General features: G+C 42.5%; 1 protein-coding gene across 3 annotated transcripts in view; it reads left to right on the top strand.

The window, feature by feature from the left end:
* Positions 1–23,284, top strand: part of PIK3R6 (phosphoinositide-3-kinase regulatory subunit 6) — a 131,421-nt gene that overhangs the window by 75,218 nt on the left and 32,919 nt on the right. For all 3 annotated transcript variants that reach the window (XM_033960014.1, XM_033960012.1, XM_033960013.1), the window contains 5 exons: positions 2,655–2,838; positions 8,649–8,796; positions 13,679–13,765; positions 20,222–20,624; positions 21,666–21,765. In XM_033960014.1, the coding sequence (XP_033815905.1) occupies positions 2,655–2,838; positions 8,649–8,796; positions 13,679–13,765; positions 20,222–20,624; positions 21,666–21,765 (922 nt within the window). The remainder of the gene's footprint in view (positions 1–2,654; positions 2,839–8,648; positions 8,797–13,678; positions 13,766–20,221; positions 20,625–21,665; positions 21,766–23,284) is intronic.

Genomic DNA, 23,284 nt, shown 5'->3' with positions numbered 1-23,284 from the left:
AAGTCAAGCAAATTGGTGAAGCAAGACCTCCCTAGGCTGAACCAATGCTGACTCTGTCTCATTAAATCATGTTTGTCTACATGTTCTACAATTTTATTTTTTATAATTGTTTCTACTATTTTGTCCAGCACTGAGGTTAGGCTTACCGATCTGTAATTCCCCGGATCTCCCCTGAAACCCTTTTTAAAAATCAGCGTAACATTGGTCACCCTCCAATCTTCAGGTACTACAGATGATTTTAGCGACAGATTACAGATCACTAACAACAGATCAGCAATTACATGTCTGAGTTCTTTCAGTACCCTGGAATGTATACCATCTGGTCCAGATGATTTATTACTCTTTAACTTGTCAATTTGGCTTAGTATGTCTTCCAGGTTCACCGAGATTTTTTTCAATTCCTTCGCCTTATCACCATGGAAAACCATTTCTGGTTCAAGTAGATCTCTTACATCTTCTTCTGTAAAGACCGAAGCAAAGAATTAATTCAGTCTCTGCACTCTGGCCTTATTCTTTCTGAATGCACCTGTTACTCCATGGTCATCCAAAAGACCCTTGGATTCCCTCACAGTTTTTCTGCTTCTGATGTACCTAAAAAAATTGTTACTATGAGTTTTTTACCTCTTTGGCAAGTTGTTCTTCATATTCTTGTTTAGCTTTCTTTATCAATGCTTTGCATCTATCTTGCCAGTGCTTATGTCTCTTCTTATTTTCTTCGTTGGGATCCTTTTTCCATTTTTTTAAAGGATCAGCCTCTTACAAAACAGGTGTGACACTGCATGTGCACAGCCCTCCTGGTCCAGCAGGAACAGCAATATTTCAAAAAGCTGCACAAGGGAAATACCTCACGTGCAACCTCCCTAGCTAGAGAGTGATGGGGGACAAATATTTATCCCCATTCCCTTCCCGCAACCAAAGATTTTTTTCCCCCCTTCTGACCCCGTAGTGAAGAGCATTTTTCATCACCATCTCCTCACCGTCCCCTGCAGTCTTAATTTTCTTCCCTGTATTTCCCCATGCTCAACTGAGCAGGAAAGCAACTGTGCTATTTGGGGGATCCAAATAAATGCGGACCTTAGCAGGTTGTGCCTATAGCCTGGCTGCCCTAAGTAGGTCTGCTTTTACCACTTGAAGCTAAACAAGGTCAGGCCTGGCTAGAACCTGGATGAGAGACCATCTGAGAATAGCCGCTGAGGGGCCCCATGTTGGGCAGCAGTAACATAGTGGAGCCACAAGGTGCACAGGAGAAGGCAATGGCAAACTACTCCTGTACTCTGCCATGAAACATCACAGGGCAGATTCCTCACTGTGCATGTTGCCATGAGTTAGTGGCCAACTTGGTGGCATGAGCCAACCATCAGCAGGTTGTACAAATCAGTAGGAGAGCAAAGAGATTGACCCTGGCAAGTCCACAGAGAAAAATATTCAAGACTGTGGAGAGACAATGTGGAGAGACAATGTTCCTGAAATGGACTTTATTTAAAACTATTTAAAAAATCAATATAGCAATCCACATAAAAACCTTAAGGACCTAGTCCGCTGGGAGCAATGGACCCAACACAGTCCGTATTTCGACAAGAGAGTCTTCCTCAGGGATCCCTGCTAGTCCTGGGGTGGAAGATATGTGGAAAAGCTAAACAGTCCAAAAATACAAATTTGTAGGAGATCCTTATGAGATGCGCTGCAAAAGCTAAAAATGACACAGGATTATCTTTTTAAAAACAGAAGGCTGCTGGAGCATCTCCTCCTCACTGATACTCCTTATAGAGTACTAATGCAGTCCCTAGCATCTTACAGTTGGCCACGCACAGTGATGTTCAACCATAAAATGATCTTCCTTTCAATGTTTTTAGTAGGTTGCCAAACAGATCTGCTGCCCTTTAGTTAATTGTTGAGTTACCAAACATGTTTGGATTGCATATTATCTGTATTGGTTGTACATAACGGTTAGAGCAGTGGACTGAGAACCAGAGAAACCAAGGTTCAAATACAGCTGCAGCTCCTTGAGATCTTGAATGTGTCACTTAATCCTCTATTGTATCAGGTGCAAACTTCAGTTGTAGGCCCTCCAGTAAAAAGCTTGGTGTACCTGAATATAATTCACATTGACGTGAGCTAAATCCAAATACAAAACCTAGTATTGGGCATATTACAAGAGGGGGGGAGGGGTGCTGAAAAGTTGACAGTCCAACCAAGAAGAGAATGACGTGAATATGGTTCAGTCAATGATCTGAAACAATATCAAAACACAGAATTTCATTTTGGAAAATTCGTACTCAATGAAATAACATAACGGCACCCTTTTCAGCTACAGTGGCAAAGTAGCGCTCAGAATTTAGGAAGTTGGTTGGTTGGGCTGAGAACTTTTCAGCACCCCCTTGTGTAAAGCAAATCTACCATGCTATAATAGCACTTTCTTCCAAGAATCACATAACAAGGGACCACCAATGAAAAGGTAGCACTGTAAACATATGAGCGTCGGAGTTTTTACTGCCGCAGCCGGCAATAAAAAACACTTATGTGCCTTCAAAAAGGGGGGGTTAGTGTATATAAAAATTAAGCTCTTTACTACTTACTCAGAATTTCTTTATAACTCCATGTAAAGTAGAAATGCAATCAAGAAAATAAAAGTCCTTTTCATTTGATTTCTGCAGGGTGTTTGTATTCTTAGATCCAGATTTAATTTCGGAGTCAGTTTGCAATGCCCTCCTTTATGAGGCTCATGCTGCCCAGGGTCAGCAGACTCCCACGGCATGTATGTCCTATGTGATATCACACAGCATGCAGGCAGCACTGGGAAGCCAATGTGACGTTCAGAGACTGCAAAAGACACTGGAGGTAATGTATTTCTTTTAAGAACATTCATTTACAGCCTATCTCAAAAAGCCTCTGTGGTTTGCAATAAAACATACATAATAATGTGGTAAATAATATAAACATGTAATACATAATAGTAAAACATATATATAAATTAAAAATAAATGCCATATGTAGAAATAAATTTTTAAAAAAACAAACAAACCCAGAACAAAATCCCCACAAATAAATCACATGATAAAAGATGGGACAAAACCAATTTCAGTCCTTTATTCTTCAAGTAAATCTTTATTAACACATGGGTTGGACCCGACACTGTCTGAGTTTTGGCTTTCATGAGCCTGCTTCAGGAGTTAAGAAAATATGTATCGTGTATCAATCTTCCAAGCTCACGAGAGAATTGAAATCTGCGGCAAAAAAAAAAAAAGCATGCACCCCACTTCAACCTGATGTCCCTCAACCTGATGTACTTACAAAACACTTCCAGATAAACCTGACTTAACTTAACATGCCAATGTAATTTCGAAAGTTCTCTGTAATGTCGCTGTCTGTATACAGTCTCTTCCCTTGTAAACCGCTTAGAACTGTTTGTGGTATGGCGGTATATAAAAATAAAATATTTGGTGGTACCAGGATAGTCTTCTAATTCAGGGTCTTTATTACCTGTATCGTCCTCATTTTCTCTTTCATAAACCTGCCATGCTCACATCAGCATGGACACAGCCGACAGCAAATACAAGAACCATCTTCCTCCCTAGCCACCACATCCAAGTGATAGTGCTTTGTAAAAGTATATAGAGAAGACCATACTGCTGCTTTACTGATATCCAAAAGAGACATTGCAGTATTACACACACCCCTCGCATATTCTACATATAGTGTGCGCAATAATGAACTAAACAATCAGCTCTAAACCATCAATAATTGGGTGCTAATAAACAATTATTGAAGTTAAATGGCACATATTAGAATTTGCGCACGCATCTTCTATACGATAGGGTGCCTAAGTTCCATAGTGCGTATCTGAAAAGGGGGCGTGTTCAATGGGAGGGCCATGAACGTGTCGGAGGCATTCCAAAAGGTTGCATGCATATTCATAGAATAGGAGGTCACACTAGAGAGTTGCGTGGGGACAGAAATCCCACCCGTCTCCACCAGGATCCTTGCCATCCTCTCCATTCCTGCCAGGATCCTCTCCGTCCCCGCCAGGATCTTCTCCGTCCCCGTCAGGATCCTCTCCTTCCACACCCGTCCCCATCAGGATCCTCTCCATCCCCACCCATCCCCGTCAGGATCCTCTCCATCCCCACAAGCAATTACCTCCATCCCCGCCCGTCCCCATAAAAAGCAGCAATTACTTCTGACAGGATCATCAATTCCACAGTTTCTTTTGTGTTTGCGCTGCTGTTTTCCTTGTGGAATCTCTTTGGTGGAACCCTTTTTTTGTTTTCTGTTCAGGTAATTAACTTATAAACCCCCTCTTTTACTAAGGCTGATGTGTCCATTATATTATATGGACGAACCCTGCTTCCAAAGCCTTCCATCCCCGTGGGAGTCCTGTTGGCTAGAGGGGGATCCCCGTGGGAGTCCCTTGGGCCAGAGGGGGGACCCCGTGGGATTCCCGTGGGTTAGGGGGGATTCCCGCGATCCCCGTTCCCGTGCAGACCCTCTAGGTCAGACACCCAACTTAGGTGCCAGCATTTACACTAGGTTTCAGCAGGCGTAAGTCTGGCACCCAAAGCTTGGGCACGGGAATTGGCCCCAAGCGCAATTCTGTAAAGGGCATGTGCTTTTTAGCGCTGATTTTTTTGGGGGTACCCATTTTTGAGCATAATTTATAGAATTCCCCCCCTTCCACCCAAGAAGAAGCTTCCCTACTAACGAAGCGCACTCTCACAGTTATAGGCAATTGTGTCTACCCACCAAAATATATGCTGAAAAAATCATCCAGACGATATTCAAAATGATTTAACTGGCCAGAAATGGCCACTGACCGGTTAAATCACTCGTGTGCAGCTATTTGGTCATTTTCAGCAGCACTTAACTGGTTATCTTCGTTGAAAATGATTGATTAGCGCCAAATTCAAAACAAGCTAACTTTATTTATTTGGCTGTATTAACTGCCTTTTCATGAAGAGATTCACCCAAAGCAGTTTACAATACATTGAATAGCAATCAGGTACTCTTAAGTATTTTCTCTATCTAACCTGGCAGGCTCGCAATCTTAACTGTGATTCCCGAGGCAATGGCGCGATTAAGTGACTTGCCCAGAGTCGCAAGGAGCAGGCTGGGATCAAGCTCACAACCTCAGGGTGCTGAGGCAGCAGCTCTCACTACTAGGACACTCCTTCCCTCCTTGTAAGCATTCCAGGGATGGAGTTGGGTTAAGTACTGATATTCAGCACTTCATAAGTAACCCACTTATATCGGGCCTCAAATAACAGTCTTTAAGCGGTTTGGCTTATATGGTCAAGGGCTGGATATTGACTTAGTAAGCTGGCTCAAAAAAAAATGGATATTCAGTGCTGAGTCTGGACAGGTACCGGCATTGAATATTCGAGAATAATGCCAGCAGCAGGCAGCAAAATGCTCATCGTCGCTGGCAATTGGAGAGGCATAGCATTAGCCAACAAGCAACAGTCGCTTTAGATGCTGCCTTAGCTTTCTTGGTCTTACCAGAGAAGACAAACAATCTCTCTGATCTATAGAAATCATTGATGGCATCTAAGTAATGCTTGAGAGATTTTTTTTGACATCTAGCAGATGTAAAAAGGAAAACTCGGATGGATTTTACTTTCTCCGATTATTTCCAGTGCCTATTGTTCTGATATTATCAAATTCCACTCCTGGAGAAAACCAGTAAAATGCCCTCCTATCACTGGCCTCATGGAGTGAACCTGAACCCCATCATTAGCTAGCTATAAATGCATTGTTTGCACAAGATCCCCTGAGAGCCTGACCTGTTGTCGGGACAAAAGGAGGATTGTTTTGTTTGAAAACATAGCCACTGGGCATAATTAGAACAACTGGCCTAACAGTGCTTGAGGCCTCTAAACATTTTGACATATGGATCTGGAATAGCCGAGTTGTGCTCTTACTAAACACCTCCCTCCCCTTTCTTACTCTTCAGCACCGATACTCATCTGTGCTTGACAAAATAACTTTAGAGAACCTCCACAATAGTGGCTACAGTAATTACGCAACAGACACTATATTAGCAGAAACTGGCTGCTGCTTTGTTTAAGAAAAGACAATTAAATAAACAATTTACAATGGTACAACTTGGCAAATAATTATAGTCCTCTGGCCTTGCCATGTCAGCCAGAGCCTGGGGGTAGGCAGGGGCCTCCCTGCCATCTTATACCGGTCACCTGACTGGTAGAAATCCGCTCATCTGAGCTCACATCTAAATAACTGTTCCTCACCTGATGAGCCAAGAACCCTGTAGCTCAGGATTACTGTAGCTATGACAACCCAAAGCCCCAGCACCGCCCCAGCCCCAAATCCTAACACCAAGGGGTGGGTTGTGGGAGGGAAAGTCGCAAGGAATGAGACCGTGCCTCTGAGGTAAGGGACTTTATAACCTCTGTTCCCATGATTCCCTGCTGCTCCCTCACTGACCAATCGTCTTCCACCCTACCAGCAGGAAGCTGAGTTTTCCCTCAAGCTTGCCCGCTGCTGCCTTAAACCCACCTAGCCCTACCTCAAAGCCCTACAAGGACTCCATGGGCCACCCTAGACTCTTTTCTTTACTAAAACTATTGCAGTTCAACCCTTTTCCCTGTTGTATCATGTTGGTCCTTGTATTTTATAATAATGTACACCATTTTACAATGTACATTGCTTAGAAGTAATACAAGCAATTTAATCAAATTTTAAATAAACCTGAAACCATTATTAAGCTCGCCCATCGAGATCCACTCTCGGGCTCTTCAGACTAGCAGCAGAGACCCTATAAAAGGCACAAAATGGCATCTACCTCAGAGACGCTGTAAAAGTGGGTGCCTGCTTTCCTGAGGTACTTTTATAAAGGTATCACAATTAGACTGTGAGTCTACTGGGACAGTTAGGAAAAATACTTGAGAGTACCTGAATACTATTCATTGTATTGGAAACTACTTTGGGTGAATCTCTTCATGAAAAAAGATGGTTAATAAATCCCAATAAATAAATAAAGGCACATGTGCACATATGTTAACTATATTAAATGGGTGTGACATAGGTGCCTTTCTTGTCTAAGCATCATATTGTAAAATTCCCCTCCACGCTTGCCATCCTTTTGGATCAGTGTTTTCATGGAATATTTACTCCATAAAAATATAAGAATAGCCTTACTGGATCAAACCAATGGTCTATCTAGCCCAATGTCCTGTTTCCACAGTGGCCAATCCAGGTCACAAGTACCTGGCAAAAACCCAAATACAGTGGTACCTCGGTTTACGAGTGCACCGGTTTGCGAGTGTTTTGCAAGATGAGCAAAACATTCGCAAAATCGGCGCCTCGGAAACCAAGCACGCTTCAATTTGCGAGCGCTCCCCCTGCGAACCGGCAGCCTCCCCCCCGCGATCCAGCACCCCCCCCCCCACCGCACCCTGAGGTCCCCTCAACCCACCCAAACCCTCATCTTACTTTTCTGTAGCCTCTGCAGTGGCACCGGCACCAGCATGTCCTGTGCGTGGTGCCGGTGCCTGAAGATCTGCTTCCTGTGCAAGGCCTGAGAGTTCACGTCGAACGTGAACTCTCAAGGCCCATCGGGGGGTGCCCGATGGCGGCGGGGGGGTGCCCGATGGCGGCGGGGGGGGTGCCCGATGGCAGCAGGGGGGTTGCCGGACCGCGGGGGGGGGGGGGAGGGTGCCGGTTCGCAGGGGGGGGGCCTTCGGGGGGAGCAATGCCGGTTCTCGTGGGGGGGAGCAGCGCTGCTGGCCTCAAGGGGGGGGAAGGTGGGGGGTGGAAACATATCAAAGTAAGTTTCCCTTACTTCCTATGGGGAAACTTGCTTTGATATACGAGCATTTTGGATTACGAGCATGCTCCTGGAACGGATTATGCTCGTAATCCAAGGTACCACTGTAGTAGCAACATTCCAAACAGAATCCCAAAGAGTAGCAAGATTCCGGAATCCCAAATAGTAGCAACATTCCATGCTACCAATCCAGGGCAAGCAGTGGCTTTCCCCATGTCTGTCTTAATAGCAGACTGTGGAATTTTCCTCCAGGAACTTGTCCAATCCTTTCTTAAAACTAGCTACGCTATCCGCTCTTACCACAACCTCTGGCAACGTGTTCCAGAGCTTAACTATTCTCTGAGTGAAAAATATTTCCTCCTGTTGGTTTGTAAAGTATCTCCCTGTAACTTCATTGAGTGCCTCCTAGTCTGTGTAATTTTCGATGGAGTAAAAAAATTGATCCACTTGCACCTGTTCTATATCACTCAGGATTCTGTAGACTTCAATCATATCTCCCCTAGGTCATCTCTTTTCCAAGCCGAAGAGCCCTAACCTCTTTAGTCTTTCTTCGTACTAGAGGAGTTCCATCCCCTTTATCATTAGTTTTCTACTGCTGCCACAGTTATGAACTATGCCTCTCTGGAATCAGTAGTATAGTCTTAACTAGTACAGGAGAGAGAGAGTGAGTGTGGTCGGGAGTAGAGACGGAAGGATCTGAGAATGCTGGGTACAAGAGAAAAAGAGGGAGGAAGCACATTGCATCAAAGTGAATCTAAGGCAATGCTTTGGTCTGTGACTAGTTTTATACACTGCTGTTAGAACTTTGCTGTCATTGACTGCTGTCTTCAAAAACCCTCGGACAAATAACATCCTCTCTCCATGGCAGGATAAACCCACAGATGTACTCGAGAGCTGTTTTCAGGAAGTAGTGGCTGCAGTGGAGCTTACAAGAGAAGAAGCAAGTGCAGATCGGAAAAGATTTGTCGAGAGATTAGGGAAGATCTATGAGAAGATAGTCGCTCCCTCTGCACCAGGTACAGAAACTTATACACAGCAGGGGGTAGACAAATCTAACTCACCTCTTTTTGGAGTGTATTTCCTCAGTTTGGTTAAAAATAGATTCAATAAAAGAATCAGTTTGCAAAATGGCACTTCTGACCAGTGCAGTATGGGTTCCAAAGGAAATCATGACCCGTAACCTCTGGCCAAATGAGCTGTGGCCGCATGAATTACACTATAGAGTGAAGGGTATAAAATTAGATAGCATCAGTGTTCCCGCTAAGCTGCGCTGGCGTGCGCTGGCGCACAAAATATTACATCGCAGCGCACAAGTTTCTCATCACAGCGCACGGCGTACGGCAGATGGCAGGGCGGCGAGAGGAGAATCGGGCGAGTTGGCTCATAACTTTGCTGGCGCCCGATATTTTTAGCTCACAGCGAAAAAAGTTTGCTCACAACACCCGCCCGCTTAGAGGGAGCACTGGATAGCATCCCATTTTCCCCAATATAAAAAGAATACAGATAGGCTGGAATAATTTCTCAGTGGCAGTGCTGTGCACCAAGACCCTACTTTGATCCACTCTGGTGAAAGGTTGTTAAGGAGGCAGCTTTTACTGGCAGCCCTTAAGAGTGGGCGATGGGAAGGGAAATTGTGGTCATAAGAATAGCCATACTACTCTTGAATTAGATAACCTCTATTACATTCCAAGAGCGTCTAAAGGAATACTTGAAGAAGGTGAAACGGATAAACTTGTTTCACCTGACAGTTTGAATGTATCATAATTTCTTGAATCCTCTAAAGATATAATTCAGTGTTCTTCAACCACCGGTCCATGGACCAGTGCCGGTCCACAGAAATTTCCTGCCGGTCCACAGGGCCAGCACGTGCATCAGGCCCAAAACAGCGTTCTTCAACCGCCGGTCCACGGTGCGATCGATGCGGCGTTTTCTTCGAGCCAGCTCCCTCTTCCTCACTGATTCAGTGCACAAAGCCACGGGCAGCGGCTCCTACGGGCGTCCTGCGCCTGAACCGGTAGCCTTCTCTCTGACGTTGCAACGTCAGAGGGAAGGCTTCCAGATGAGGCAAGGGACGTGCAAGGTGCAATTAATACTATTATGGGGGCGGGGTCTGGGGTGGAAATTGGGTAAAGATGGGCGGGGTCTGGCCCACGACTTAGCCCAGTGTTCTTAAACCACCGGTCCATGGACCGATGTCGGTCCACAGAATAATTTTTTTATTTCTGCCGGTCCATAGGTATAAAAAGGTTGAAAAACACTGATATAATTGATAAACGAGCAACTTTAATAGTGGTCTTCAAAACAGAGTTGGAAAAACAGGCAATTATATTTCTTGAAAAAACAAGACCTGTTTTGTGGCCAACGTGTGACAATTCTTCTGGATGTCTCTAGACATACTCAGTTTAAAAGGAAGCATTTTCTCCAGCTAAAACCTAAGGTGGTGGCAGCTGGAGCTACTTTCTTTCTGAAAATGCTTAGTCTCGTATGGAAGTGACAAGTATATTTTTTTGAACCAGTCCAGTTAGAAGACTTTATTAAAGGAAAACCTCTGTTGAAAGTTTAATTTCTATTATCAATAACTTTATATGTATTGGAGGAGGGTGTATTATATAAATAGATTAGCCAATTACTGCCTGCAATGTTAAATAATAGATAGATTTCATTTTCTATTTAACACCGGTGACCATTATAACGTGGATCAAGGTTGATTAATTTCCTTATTATATGTTAAGTTGTATTTTATATACAGAATTTTGTGGACATTCGTGAATATTTGTTATTGAAATGAATAAGCAAATAAAGAATTAAATTAAAAAAAAAAAAAAAGAATAGCCATACTAGGCCCAGTATCTTGTTTCCAACAGCGGCCAATATAGATCACAAGTACCTGGCAAAAAACCCAAATAGTAGCAACATTCCGTGCTACCAATCCCAGGGCAAGCAGTTGCTTCCCCCCTGTCTGTCTCAATAGCAGACTATGGAAAATGTTACCAGGTTTAGCGTAATGAATATAAATAACTAAATAAACGCCCAGTGCATCTGAATATCTCATTGGCGTTTTATGACATGGGCTAATTCTACAACTGGGCGGCTCCTTTTAGGTAACCTGAGGGTGGGCATTAGGACAGATTCCATAAACGGCTTGAAGTTAGGTCCTGGATCAGCGTGCCTAGCCAATCTAAGCATCTAACTTAATTTTCCTAATTGGCACCGATAGTTGAAAGCACCGTTAAAAACAATTAACTGATAGGTGCCTAACTTGGCAGGCGCCTACCATTTCAAGGTAGGCATCTACACTGAGATACCTACCATCAAACAGGCATGGTTAAGGGTAGATTGTGGGCGTGGTTTATCTTAGGCACACTCCCTTAAGCCAAGAAAATCCTGGCCTAAATGGCAGTGCGCTTAAAGATTCAACGCCTACTGGCGCCACTTAGGCACCATTAGGTGCGATTCTATAAATAGTGCCTAGCGGATGTTTGATAATTGTGCTCAACGGCACCTAGGAATTAGGCGCCATTTATAGAATCAGGGCCTAGGTGATTAGGTTCCATTATAGAATACAAATGTAACGCAATACTGGTATGCCTAAAATTTAGGGATTAAGTGTGGTAGCCAATTATATATTGGATTAAAATTTAGGTGCCCACAGCCATAGAAGTGCCATAGATGTGGGGGAAGCCACTACTTGCCCTGGATGTTGCTACTGTTTAGGTTTTTGCCAGGTACTTGTGACCTGGATTGGCCACTGTGGGGACGGGCTCCTTGGCTAGATGAACCATTGGTCTGACCCAGTAAGGTTATTCTTATGTTCTTATGAATGCAGCAGAGACACATGTCACTTACAGTATTCTGTAAGTTACCTGTGTAAGTGGGAGCCCCCCTACCTATGCTCCATCCATGTTCCTCTCCTGTATACACCCCTTTACAAATATGCACTATGTAAGATCTTGGCAGAATAGAAGCATCAGTGGCGTACTAAGGGGGTGGGGATGCTGGCGCCCATCCTTCCCGCCCCCCCCCCTCACTACCATGCATGCGCTCCCCTTCCCTTCCCCCATACCTCTTTAACATTCCCAGTGCAAGCAGCAACCCCAACCTGCTGCTTGTGCCAGCGTCGGCTCTTCTTCTTACATCACTTCCTGGACCCATACCTAGGAAGTGATGTCAAAGGAAGAGCCGATGGCACAAGCAGCAAGTTAGGGTTGCTGCTCGCACTGGGAATGTCAAAGAGGTGCCGGGGAAGGGAAGAGGCGCGTGTGTGGCAGGAAGAGGAGGGGATGGGGCCTCTCACCCTTGCTATGCCTCTGAGCAGCATCAACATGCATATTGTGACACATAAGTGCATATATGTCAGTATTATAAACATTTACATGTGTAATGCACATGTACCTACATAAGCACTTATTTTATAGAATTTGCTTGATCAAAAATGGGCCCAGGAATAACATTTGTAAATTTAGTTAGAAGGTGGGCATACAGATATGTCTGTTCTATCTTAGAGGGCACCATTATCCAGGATCCAGTTACAAGAAAATACCAGCAGTGTAATCTACATATTCATTGGCCTAGTAGAGGAGAACACTTCTTGAGGGCCAGATTAACTAAGGTTTGTTTCCATTCAGGATGGAATTTTGAACACCTCATGGAACTATAAGACGCAAGCTCATTTTTAAAAGAAACCCACAGGGGACTTTTTTTTTCCCCACATGTGACTTTCACAACTTATTTTGAAGAGCGTGACCATTTAAATGTTTATGTACATTATTTACAAAAGATCTTTTTTTGATCTCCATGTATTTTGGTACAGAACGGTTTGACCCCTGAGGCACACGTACTTTCGCTGAAACATGGTGCCGTATTGGGTCTCCTGCACATGTTTGATTTTGAGGAATTATACAGTAAACTACAATTTCACCCTGTGCATTCTCCAGGTTTCCTTGGAAGTCTCTTGTTCAGCCCTACTTCTTTTTATTGATAAATGGTCATGCACATGAAAGCTGCTATACGCTCGTATTCTATAGTGGCTTAGGCTTACTGGAAAGCCATTATAGAATTGGCTTTTTGTGGTGCCTAATTAATAATATTATAAAATTACCATTTTACTGATTCTGGCCCTGAATGTGGTGATAGTCAAGTGCAGAGGTCACAACTGTCTGCAATTTTTAGTCTGACCTGCCCAGCAGAGCAGAGACGTACCTAGGTGAGGTGCAAAGGGAGCGGCCATTCCCCCAAATGGACTTCCAAAGAAAACGGCACCTATGTGGTCTTATAAATCTTCTCATGCTATTACCTAATTTTTTACACTGTCTGCTCCCCCGATGCCTAAATCTGGATACGCTTTTGTGTCAGAGAGACAGTATACAAAATTTTAAGTAAACATAAGCATAGGTGGCTCTGGCTTACGTAGCCCTGATGTTGCATTGTTAGCTGTAGTTTATGAAGTCTTCTCGGGTGAAGACTGAGCAGAAGTATTCATTTAATAGTTGGGCTTTTTCCGAATCCTTTTCCACATAGTCTCCGTCTGGTTTCCTAAGACGTACAATCCCGCCTGAGTTTTTTCTTCTATCACCGATATACCTGAAGAAGGATTTATCTCCCTTCTGGATGTTCTTTGCTAGAGACTCCTCCATGAGGAATTTAGCCTCCCTGACTGCTGTTTTGACGGCTTTTGATTTGGCCAGGTAGTCTGCTCTAGAGTCCTGCTTCCCTGATTGTTTGTAAGAGATGAATGCTTTTTTCTTCTCCTTGATCAGGTCTGAGATCTCCGCAGTAAACCACTGTGGCTTATTGTTCCTTCGCCGTTTACTTACTGATTTTACATAGCGGTTTGTTGCTTCTTGTATGGTTGCTTTCCAAGTCGACCACATGTCTTCCAAGTTCAACTGTCTTTTTCAGGTGCAGCATCACTTAAAAGACCTCAAAGCATTCCTTTGCCCAGCCCTAACATAAGCTTTTATTTATGGACAGATGACGATCTGATTCGTAAGTATTAAAATGATTTATTTATTTTTAGTATTTATACACTGCTTTTAGCCTAAGCGGTTTACATTCAGGTACTCAAGTACTTATAAATGTATGTACAGCTTTTTCAGGTGATTCTTCTGCATTTGAAATTGAAAGTATGATTCCCTAAAATGAAGCATTATATTTTGAGCACCTGTACTTTTTGAGTAAAACACCTTGTGGCTCTAACCATGTAGCACAGTATAAAGTCAATAAAAAGTAAACAAATGAAAGGTTCTTGGCAGTGGCGTAGCCAGACCCAGTATTTTGGATGGGCCCTTACATATATACCACCTCCTAGAGATATAATTTTTTAAAAATTCAGGGTTTTTTTACACCCATCAGTATCTCTCCCCTCTCCTTCGCGGTGTCCCAGCATCTGCCCTTCTATCTCTCAATGCTATCTCTCTCCAGTATATCTTTCATGTGTCCCCAGTGCCTGCAGCGGTTCATTTTTACCTCTGGTGCCAGCCCATGAAGGCTTCCCTTGGCTCTATCCCACCAGATAGGAAACAGGAAGTGACACCATTGAGGGTGGATCGCGACAGGAGAAGTCTTCGTGGGCTGGTGCCAGCAAACAAAAATGAACTGCTGCAGGCACTAGAGACACATCAAAGGTATACTGGGGAGGGACGGGGTTGAGAGATAGGAGGGCAGATGCCAGGCCACCATGGAGGAGAGGGGTGAAGAGTAGTGTGGTGTCACTGCTGGGTGAGTCTGAGGCAAAACTGGGTGGGCATATGCTACGCTGTGTTCACAGAAGAAAAACCTGTAGAAGGACCGAGATTGTCTGGCAAAGTTACACAAGAAAATGGAGTAGATTCTGCGCCGTTCACGGAGGAAAGTATTTATGAACAACTTGAAAAGCTGAAAGTGGACAAAGCGATGGGACCGGACGGGATCCACCCCAGGATACTGAGGGAGCTCAGAAAGGTTCTGGCGGGTCCTATTAAAGACTTGTTCAACAAATCTCTGGAGATGGGAGTGGTTCTTGGGAACTGGAGAAGAGCGGATGTGGTTCCTATTCACAAAAGTGATCACAGGGATGAAGCGGGAAACTACAGGCCGTTAAGCCTCACTTCGGTTGTTGGAAAAATAATGGAAGTGTTGCTGAAAGAAAGAATAGTGAACTTCCTAGAATCTAATGGGTTACAGGATCCGAGGCAACATGGCTTTACTAAAGGTAAATCGTGCCAAACAATTTTTTGATTGGGTGACCAGAGAACTGGATCGAGGACATATGCTAGATATAATTTACTTAGATTTCAGCAAAGCCTTTCACATGGTTCCTCATAGAAGGCTCTTGAACAAACTTGAAGGGCTGAAGTTAGGACCCAAAGTGGAGAACTGGATTAGAAACTGGTTGACGGACAGATGCCAGAGGGTGGTGGTTATTGGAAGTCGCTCGGAGGAAGGAAAGGTGAGTAGAGGAGTTCCTCAGGGTTCGGTACTGGGGCCGATTCTGTTCATTATGTTTGTGAGAGACATTGCTGAAGGGTTAGAAAGAAAAGTTTGCCTTTTTTCGGATGATACCAAGATTTGTAACAGAGTAGACACCGAGGAGGGAGTGGAAAACATGAAAAAGGATCTACAAAAGTTAGAGGAATGGTCTAAAATCTGGCAACTAAAATGCAATGCAAAGAAATGCAGAGTAATGCATTTGGGGATTAATAATCAGAAGGAGTCATATATGTTGGGAGAGGAGAGGCTGATATGCACGGATGGGGAGAGGGACCTTGGGGTGATAGTGTCCGAAGATCTAAAGGTGAAAAAACAGTGCGACAAGGCGGTGGCTGCTGCCAGAAGGATGCTGGGCTGTATAAAGAGAGGCATAACCAGTAGAAGAACGAAGGTGTTGATGCCCCTGTACAGGTCGTTGGTGAGGCCCCACTTGGAGTATTGTGTTTGGTTTTGGAGACCGTATCTGGCAAAGTACACAAAAAGGCTTGAAGCAGTCCAGAGGAGGGCGACGAAAATGATAGGAGGTTTGCGACAAAAGACGTACGAGGAGAGAATGGAAGCCCTGAATATGTATACCTTAGAGGAAAGGAGGGACAGGGGAGATATGATTCAGACGTTCAAATACTTGAAGGGTATTAACGTAGAACAAAATCTTTTCCAGAGAAAGGAAAATGGTAAAACCAGAGGACATAATTTGAGGTTGAGGGGTGGGAGACTCAAGAACAACGTAAGGAAATTCTTCTTTACGAAGAGGGTAATGATTGCCTGGAATGTGCTCCCGAGAGAGGTAGTGGAGAGGATAATGGTGATGGAGTTCAAAAAAGCGTGGGATGAACACAGAGGATCTAGAATCAGAAAATAATAGTAAATATTGAAGAACTAAGGCCAGTACTGGGCAGACTTGCACGGTCTGTGTCTGTATATAGCCGTTTGGGGGAGGATGGGCTGGGGAGGGCCTCAATGGCTGGGAGGGTGTAGATGGACTGGAGTGAGCTTTGACAGAGACTTCAGTAGTTGGAACCTAAGAACAGTACTGGGAAGAGCTTTGGATTCTTGCCCAGAAATAGCTAAGGAGAAGAAACCCCCCCACAAATTTTTAGATTGAATCAGGTTGAGCAAACTAGATGGACCATTCAGGTCTTTATCTGCCGTCATCTATTATAAGAACATAAGAATTGCCGCTGCTGGGTCAGACCAGCCCATCAGGTCCAGAACCTGTATAGTAATCCTCTATCTATACCCTTCTATCCCCTTTTCCTTTAGGAAATTGTCTAATCTCCTCTTGAACCCCCAATACCATACTCTGTCCTATCACACTCTCTGGAAGTGCATTCCAGGTGTCCACCACCCTCTGGGTAAAGAAGAACTTCCTAGCATTGGTTCCGAATCTGTCCCCTCTTAACTTTTCCAAATGACCTCTCATTCTTGTAGTTTTCGAAAGTTTGAAAGGATACTGAATGAAATATTTTCTTATTGTATAAATATCCTGACACACTTAAGAGCGCTAATGATGCTTCTCAGGGTGTACATAAAAGTATTAAACAGCAAATGACAAGGCTGATCTTTGTGGGACACCACAAATTGGCATGTTTACCGAGAAGATTTTGTTAAACAAAAAATAAGGTGCAATCCACATTACCAAATGACCCATCAAACCAAGTTTGTTACATCATTAAAACAAAATACCATAATTACCAAATCAAAACACATGCGGTAGATCAAGATGGGAGCAGCTGCATAAAACACTTCCTGATTGCTGTTACCTTTAAAAAAATTGTGGTCAAATGGGTTTTCCCCTTAGAGCTTTGTCAGCCTTAGTCCCTCAAATCAAAGATGCTGGAGGGAAAAGTCCAGGAACATGAAGTTAAATTGAACCAGTTACAAGGGGAGGTGGTGGAGGTAAAATCTACTGTGAAGGTATTTTAAGTCTAAAATTCAGTCTTAATGCAGGGTTAAGGATGTTACTAAATTGGAAGAAAGGTAAATGTGTTGGAAGACTTTACTAGGAAAGCTATCAATATTCCTGTATCTGTTGTAATTTCTCCATGGGAAGTAATGTATTTGTTAGTTATACTGAAAATATCTGAAAGTTCAACACCATCTATTTGCTTGAAAATAATATTTATCAATTTACAAATGGATGGATGTTCTGGCATTGTTGAAGAAGCCTGATGTAGAGTCTGTAGTTCCTGCTACTCTGTGACTTTAGGTTTTAGTTCTAACTGGGATTGGCTCCTATGGGTATTTTTAGTCATCAAGAGTCTTTTCTTGAATTTTATGGATAGGATATTTTCTAACATGGGGTGTTACAACCAAGAGCCCTCTTTTTTCTTGAAATACCCATGTAAAACTATTGTAAAATATTCATTCTGTTAAATATATATTTCTTGAACCTGTTTGGTTAACATTTTGTCAATAGTAAAAGAATTTGATTGTTCCTGATTAATGCCAGGACCTATTCAAACTAAAACTAAACTAAACGAAAACTTAATTTTATGGACTGGGTCTTCAACCAAAAGGTGCTCGACTCGGTTTACAATAATGTAAGAATAGTACATAAATATAGAAGAAGAATGTAATCTAGAGTGGTTTAGTTTCCAAAGTGTTTAGTAAACAAGAAAGTTTTCAGAGCTTTCTGAAATAAAACAAAGGTGCCTAAACTTCTAAGTGAAAGCGGTAACTCGTTCCAGAGCTCAGTTAGTTTGAAAATGAAAGAGTGGCTGAATCTCTTGAAAGTTCTATTTTTACCCCTAAGGGAAGGAAATGTAAGTTTTAATTTATTTGAACTCCTAGCGAGATGAGATCTGTGTACATTCCAATCTAAAGGAACCAAAGTAATAAAAATGCCAAAGAGAATTTTAAATGCAATACAAACGCACTTAAATTGAACTCTAAGATACACTGGAAGCCGATGTAATTCCTTGAGCGATGGGGTTACGTGATCAAATTTACTCTTACCAAAAATGAGCTTGGCAGCAGTGCTCTGTTTCAATTGAAGTCTCTGCAGACTGACCTTTGAGAGACCTTTGAGTTGCAATAATCCAACTTTGACAAGATAATTGACTGAACCAATACAGAGAAGTGTTGCTGATGAAAGAGCGCTCTCACTCTTCTCAGGATACAGAGGCTAAAGAAACATTTTTTAACGAGAGAATTTAGTTGATCCTTAAATGTAAGAATGAATCAATAACAATACCCAATATTAGCGAGGAAAACTCAATTTTCAGAGATTCTCCTGAGTCTAAGGTCACAGCTGAGGGAAGAGAATCTAACTGAAGTTAGTTTATAAAGAGTAGGTTTATTGTTAGTGGAAGCATATTGTAAATTGTTTTCCTTTCATTGTATTTTATTTGTTGACCCTCCCCCAGATATATATATTGGTATTTTAAAAATGGCTGATAACTACCTTATCCAGGTAATGCAGAATTTCATTTATAGCTGTGACCAAAACTACAGTATCTCCATGTTATGCCCAGTATGAGGACTCACCTAGCAAAAATCCTAATAACCATTTGGACTAAAGTGGTCTTTTCCCATTGTGATGTAGCCCAGACATCCTCATCAACTCAACAGATGCTTCCATATACAGATTATAAGCCAAACCCCCTTTTCTCTTTCAGGGATGACTGTGCCAGAGCTCAGTAGTCACCTAGTTAGGGTAGAGAAATCTAAATAACATGTTTGTATGTGTGTATGAGAAGCTTGCACTGTTACTACTTATACTGGACCTGTTCAGTGGAGGGGCTAGGCTTATATGTGTGTAAGGAAGATGTCTTCTGGTGGTGGGAAATTTTCACTACTGCTGTACCTGTATTTGGGAAAAGGAAGAAATGGAGAAAAGTCTTGTAGTTGCAAATTAATGATCCTGGTATCTTTGCCAGTTAGGGCAGATTTGGTTTACCTAGAAGCTCAAAGATGTGGGAGGATACAATTGAATCAAAGTTGAGGGTTTTTTCTCTGTGGTTTTCTCTGTAGATAAGCCCATGTGGAGGATAATGGGCAGTCCAAAGCTAGCTCTAAAGATGCCTGCAGTCTCAAAATGGCTTCCAGGATCTCCCGCAGCAGTCTCAGAAGGCTGCTGAAGGAAGTCTCAGCAGCCATTTTAAACCAGCAATGGCATGAGCAGGAAAGAGTGGGGATCTTTAAGTCTGTCCCCATACACCTTATGACGAAGGCCACACACCATTTTAGTAGCCTTTCTCTGGACCGACTCCATCCTTTTTATATCTTTTTGAAGGTGCAGCCTCCAGAATTGTACACAATATTCTAAATGAGGTCTTACCAGAGTCTTATGCAGGGGCATCAATTCTTCCTTTTTCCTACTGGCCATTGCTCTTCCTATGCACCCTAGCATCCTTCTAGCACTTGCCATCACCTTTTCAACCTATTTGGCCACCTTAAGATCATGGGGAGTGTGTGGCACAGTGGTTAAAGCTACAGCCTCAGCACCCTGGGGTTGTGGGTTCAAACCCACACTGCTCCATGTGGCCCTGGGCAAGTCACTTAATACCCCCATTGCCCCAGGTACATTAGGTAGATTGTGAGCCCGCCGGGACAGACAGGGAAAAATGCTTGAGTACCTGAATAAATTCGTGTAAACCGTTCTGAACTCCCCTGGGAGAACGGTATAGAAAAATTGAATAAATAAAAAATAAATAACATACAATCACACCCAAGCCCCCTTTTCTGTCGTGCACATAAGTTCTTCACCCCCTAAACTGTACCATTCTTCGGTTTTTTGCAGCTTAAATGCATGACCTTGCATATCATTGTGGCAAGCTGTAAAAGGTAGTGGAAGGAGGGATCAATTTAGTCAGTATCTGGGGGTATCAAGATCCCCATATAATCTCCCAAACTACTCTCAGAGAACATAACAATAAAGCTGAATTCTGAGTCATAAAAATGATAGGTACAACAGAATTCTAAATAATGAAACTGCTTAAATTACAGAGTGTGCTTTGTCTCCTACTCAAGGGAAGGAGCTTTTCCTGTATACAAGGCCAGCATCACAGAGCAGTGAAGACCTGGATGGCTTTAATGACCAGTCGAGGATATCTGTGGTGTCCGCGGATAGTGGAATCGAAGGAGACCTACCTCCATCCACCGAAGAGATCTCGTGCACCAGTAGCAATAAGGAGAGTTCCAGGCTTCAGAGGAGGCACTGCATGAAGAAAAAGATTCCAGTGTTAAGTTCAGCTGCTCTGGCTCCGGACACTTGCGAGGCATCCACAGCAAAAAATTCTGGGACCCTGCACAGGAAGTCTGGCCTCATCATTGAGAATACCCTCCGTCCGAAAAAAATGTACACTGCCAGAATTGTCGTTTTGGGAGATGACAGAGTTTTAGGAAGATTGGCCAAAGCATACTATTCTTTGAGGTAATGATGAAACACAATGGCATGCCAAGGGGTGTGGATGTCAGATTTGTATCCTGAGTCTATTGAAACCCAGTCAGTATCAGATTCCAAGCTTAAATTTATTGGATATAAGAGAAATATAAGAGATATAAGAGGTATGTTGGTTTTGTCATCCCGCAAAAGAGGGATTCTTCTCACAGAGCATGATTCCTTATAACTGGACATGACAAAGAGCTTGTTGTCTTGTAGGGTTTGAGTTAATAGCATGACACTCATGTAAGAAGCAGTAGCTTAACAAGGGGGGCAGGGGGGCGGACCACCCCAGGCAGTGACTTGGTGTGGGCTTCTCCCATGTCTTTCTCAATAAGAGACTATGGACTTTTCCTCCAGGAAATTGTCCAAACTTTTCTTAAAACCAGCTATGCTATCCGCTCTTACCATCCTCTTTTTCACCAAAGAATCCAGCATCCTTCCAACAATGAACCCTGCATTTATCCAGTCATACAAATGGTGCATCCAGTCGGAGAGACATCCTCTTTTTCACTAAAGTTTATCTCACGTCTATGCAATAATTAAGAATTCATCTCTCGAGTCAGTCAACATCCACTCTTTCAGTCAGGAAATTTGTTAACCAAATGATCAGCATCCAGCTTTAAGGATTCATCCTGTATGGGCAGAACTCTTGTTTTCAACTCTCTGCAATGCAATAAATTGTTTCACTCATTTGCAATAAACAGTTGGAATTTTTTTAAAAACAGGAGTCTTCCGTTGGATGTTGACTTTGTTTAGCTGGCTGTTTAAAAGGCATGAATTATAAGATCAATACAGGATCCTTGAAGGCAATGAGGATAAAAATCAACAAAAAACTGCACAAGAATTTGCAAATGTTGCTTTCTGTGCTGAAATTTAAAAAAAAAAAAAGTTGTCCATGTGGAAATATGTAAAGCTTCCAGGAATATTATTATTATTGGGAAGCCTACAATATAGATCTGTTCAGTTTGGGCAGGGGCATGTTTTTTCTCATGGACAGTAAATCAGGCCCTATGTTTGTGTTTGTCACAGGAAAAGTGAAGCAAGACGACCACTGCTAACTGTAAAGGCAAACTTACAGTTCTACTATATACCAGTCCTAGATCTGCAGCAACATTCTTCAGCCACTAATGTAAGTACTTGCACTGAACAAGGCCTTTGAGTTGCTAAAAAGCAAGGTTGGAGGAGATAGATTGATTTTGGGAATGTTGCCACTCTCTTGGAACAAACTTTGAATGTAGATACTGAAAGAGCTACTCTTCTAATATCTTTTGTTTTTGAGCAAAGCTTAAATATGATCTTAAGATTATACTTTAAAAATTTTCAAAAACTATTTCAAGAGCAATGAGTTTGGATATAGCCAGATGTCTCAAAAGTTACTCAAGAGCGAAGAAAAGATTTTCTCTCTTTACGTCAAGAGCCTCTTAAATTGGGGGACACATTTCTTTTAGCTTATCCCTGTAAATGTGTGGTGAGGTATTTGGGAATTAAGTATACTTCTTTTCTCCAGACCATTTGAGGGAGTTTCTAGAAGTCAAAAAAATCATTAAGGATTGATTAAACTTTTTCCTCTGAACTTAGTACTTTAATTATCTCCATTATTATGCGATTACCACTCCCTCATATTGTGGTCTAAGGAAGGGGCAAAGTTTTACTTCTGTATTTGAAAAGTTTTGTTTCAATGGTTTCTTTTTCTGTGTTACATGGTGCAAGATTTATTCTTGTGAATTAAAGTGAAAATTTAATAAATAATTACAAAAAAAAATAAAAGCTAGATTGACAAGAGGCAATTCTATATCATTAGTTTACTAATAGTTAAAAATCACCAGGGGAATTATTGAGCTCACAGCAGTCAGCAATTTATTTTTTTTTTAAATGGCCACCTCAGGTTAAAAACAAAACAAGCAAAGAGAGATATTCAGCGACATCCAGATAGTGGCTGCCACAGAATATTTGAGTTTATGGTCAGTACTGCAGCTCTCTGGATAGTGACAAAATTTAGGCAACATCTGGATAGCTAATCCATGTACACAAAGGACAGCTTTTATTTCTGTTCTGTTATGCTCCGGAGAGTGGTGCTGAAAATTGCTACCATCAGGATAAGGGGATCTTCCCACAAACTATCCCTGCATTATTTGGGCACATCTGCATTAGTCTGAGGAAATAGTGCCTGATGAATATTAGTCTCATGCAGGTTGCAGGAATCGCTTTTGAGTATCAGCCCAACAGTGTTTGTACCAAGCTGCAGTACACATTAATGCATGCTTACCGCAGCTTAAAAGGGTTTACCATGGGGTATGCTGAGGCATCCCCTGATAAAATTCCAATGTTCACGCACTACCCATGTGCCAAGATGTGATTAGTACATGGACCCTTACCACCTACAAAATGTGCTACTTTAAGGCTTTGGTTGCCGCTGTAGATGAGCTGGTTACTAGTTGGTCCCTGTTACATTTGTCTTGGTGGGGCAGATTGGAGGCTATAAAAATGGTGTTGACTCCTAAAGTTAATTATATTTTGAGTATGGTGCTGATACCATTTCTTCACTCATTCTGTCAGGGTTTGGAGGCTAAAATGTTGCAATTTCTTTGGAGGAGTAAGCCCCCTAAAATTGCCCCACAGAAATTTTTGAAGAGTACAGGGGGTGTGAA

The sequence above is a fragment of the Geotrypetes seraphini genome, chromosome 10 (genome assembly GCF_902459505.1).
Source record: "Geotrypetes seraphini chromosome 10, aGeoSer1.1, whole genome shotgun sequence".
In the NCBI taxonomy this organism is placed as follows: Eukaryota; Metazoa; Chordata; class Amphibia; order Gymnophiona; family Dermophiidae; genus Geotrypetes; species Geotrypetes seraphini.
This window is presented reverse-complemented; position numbering and strand designations above follow the sequence as displayed.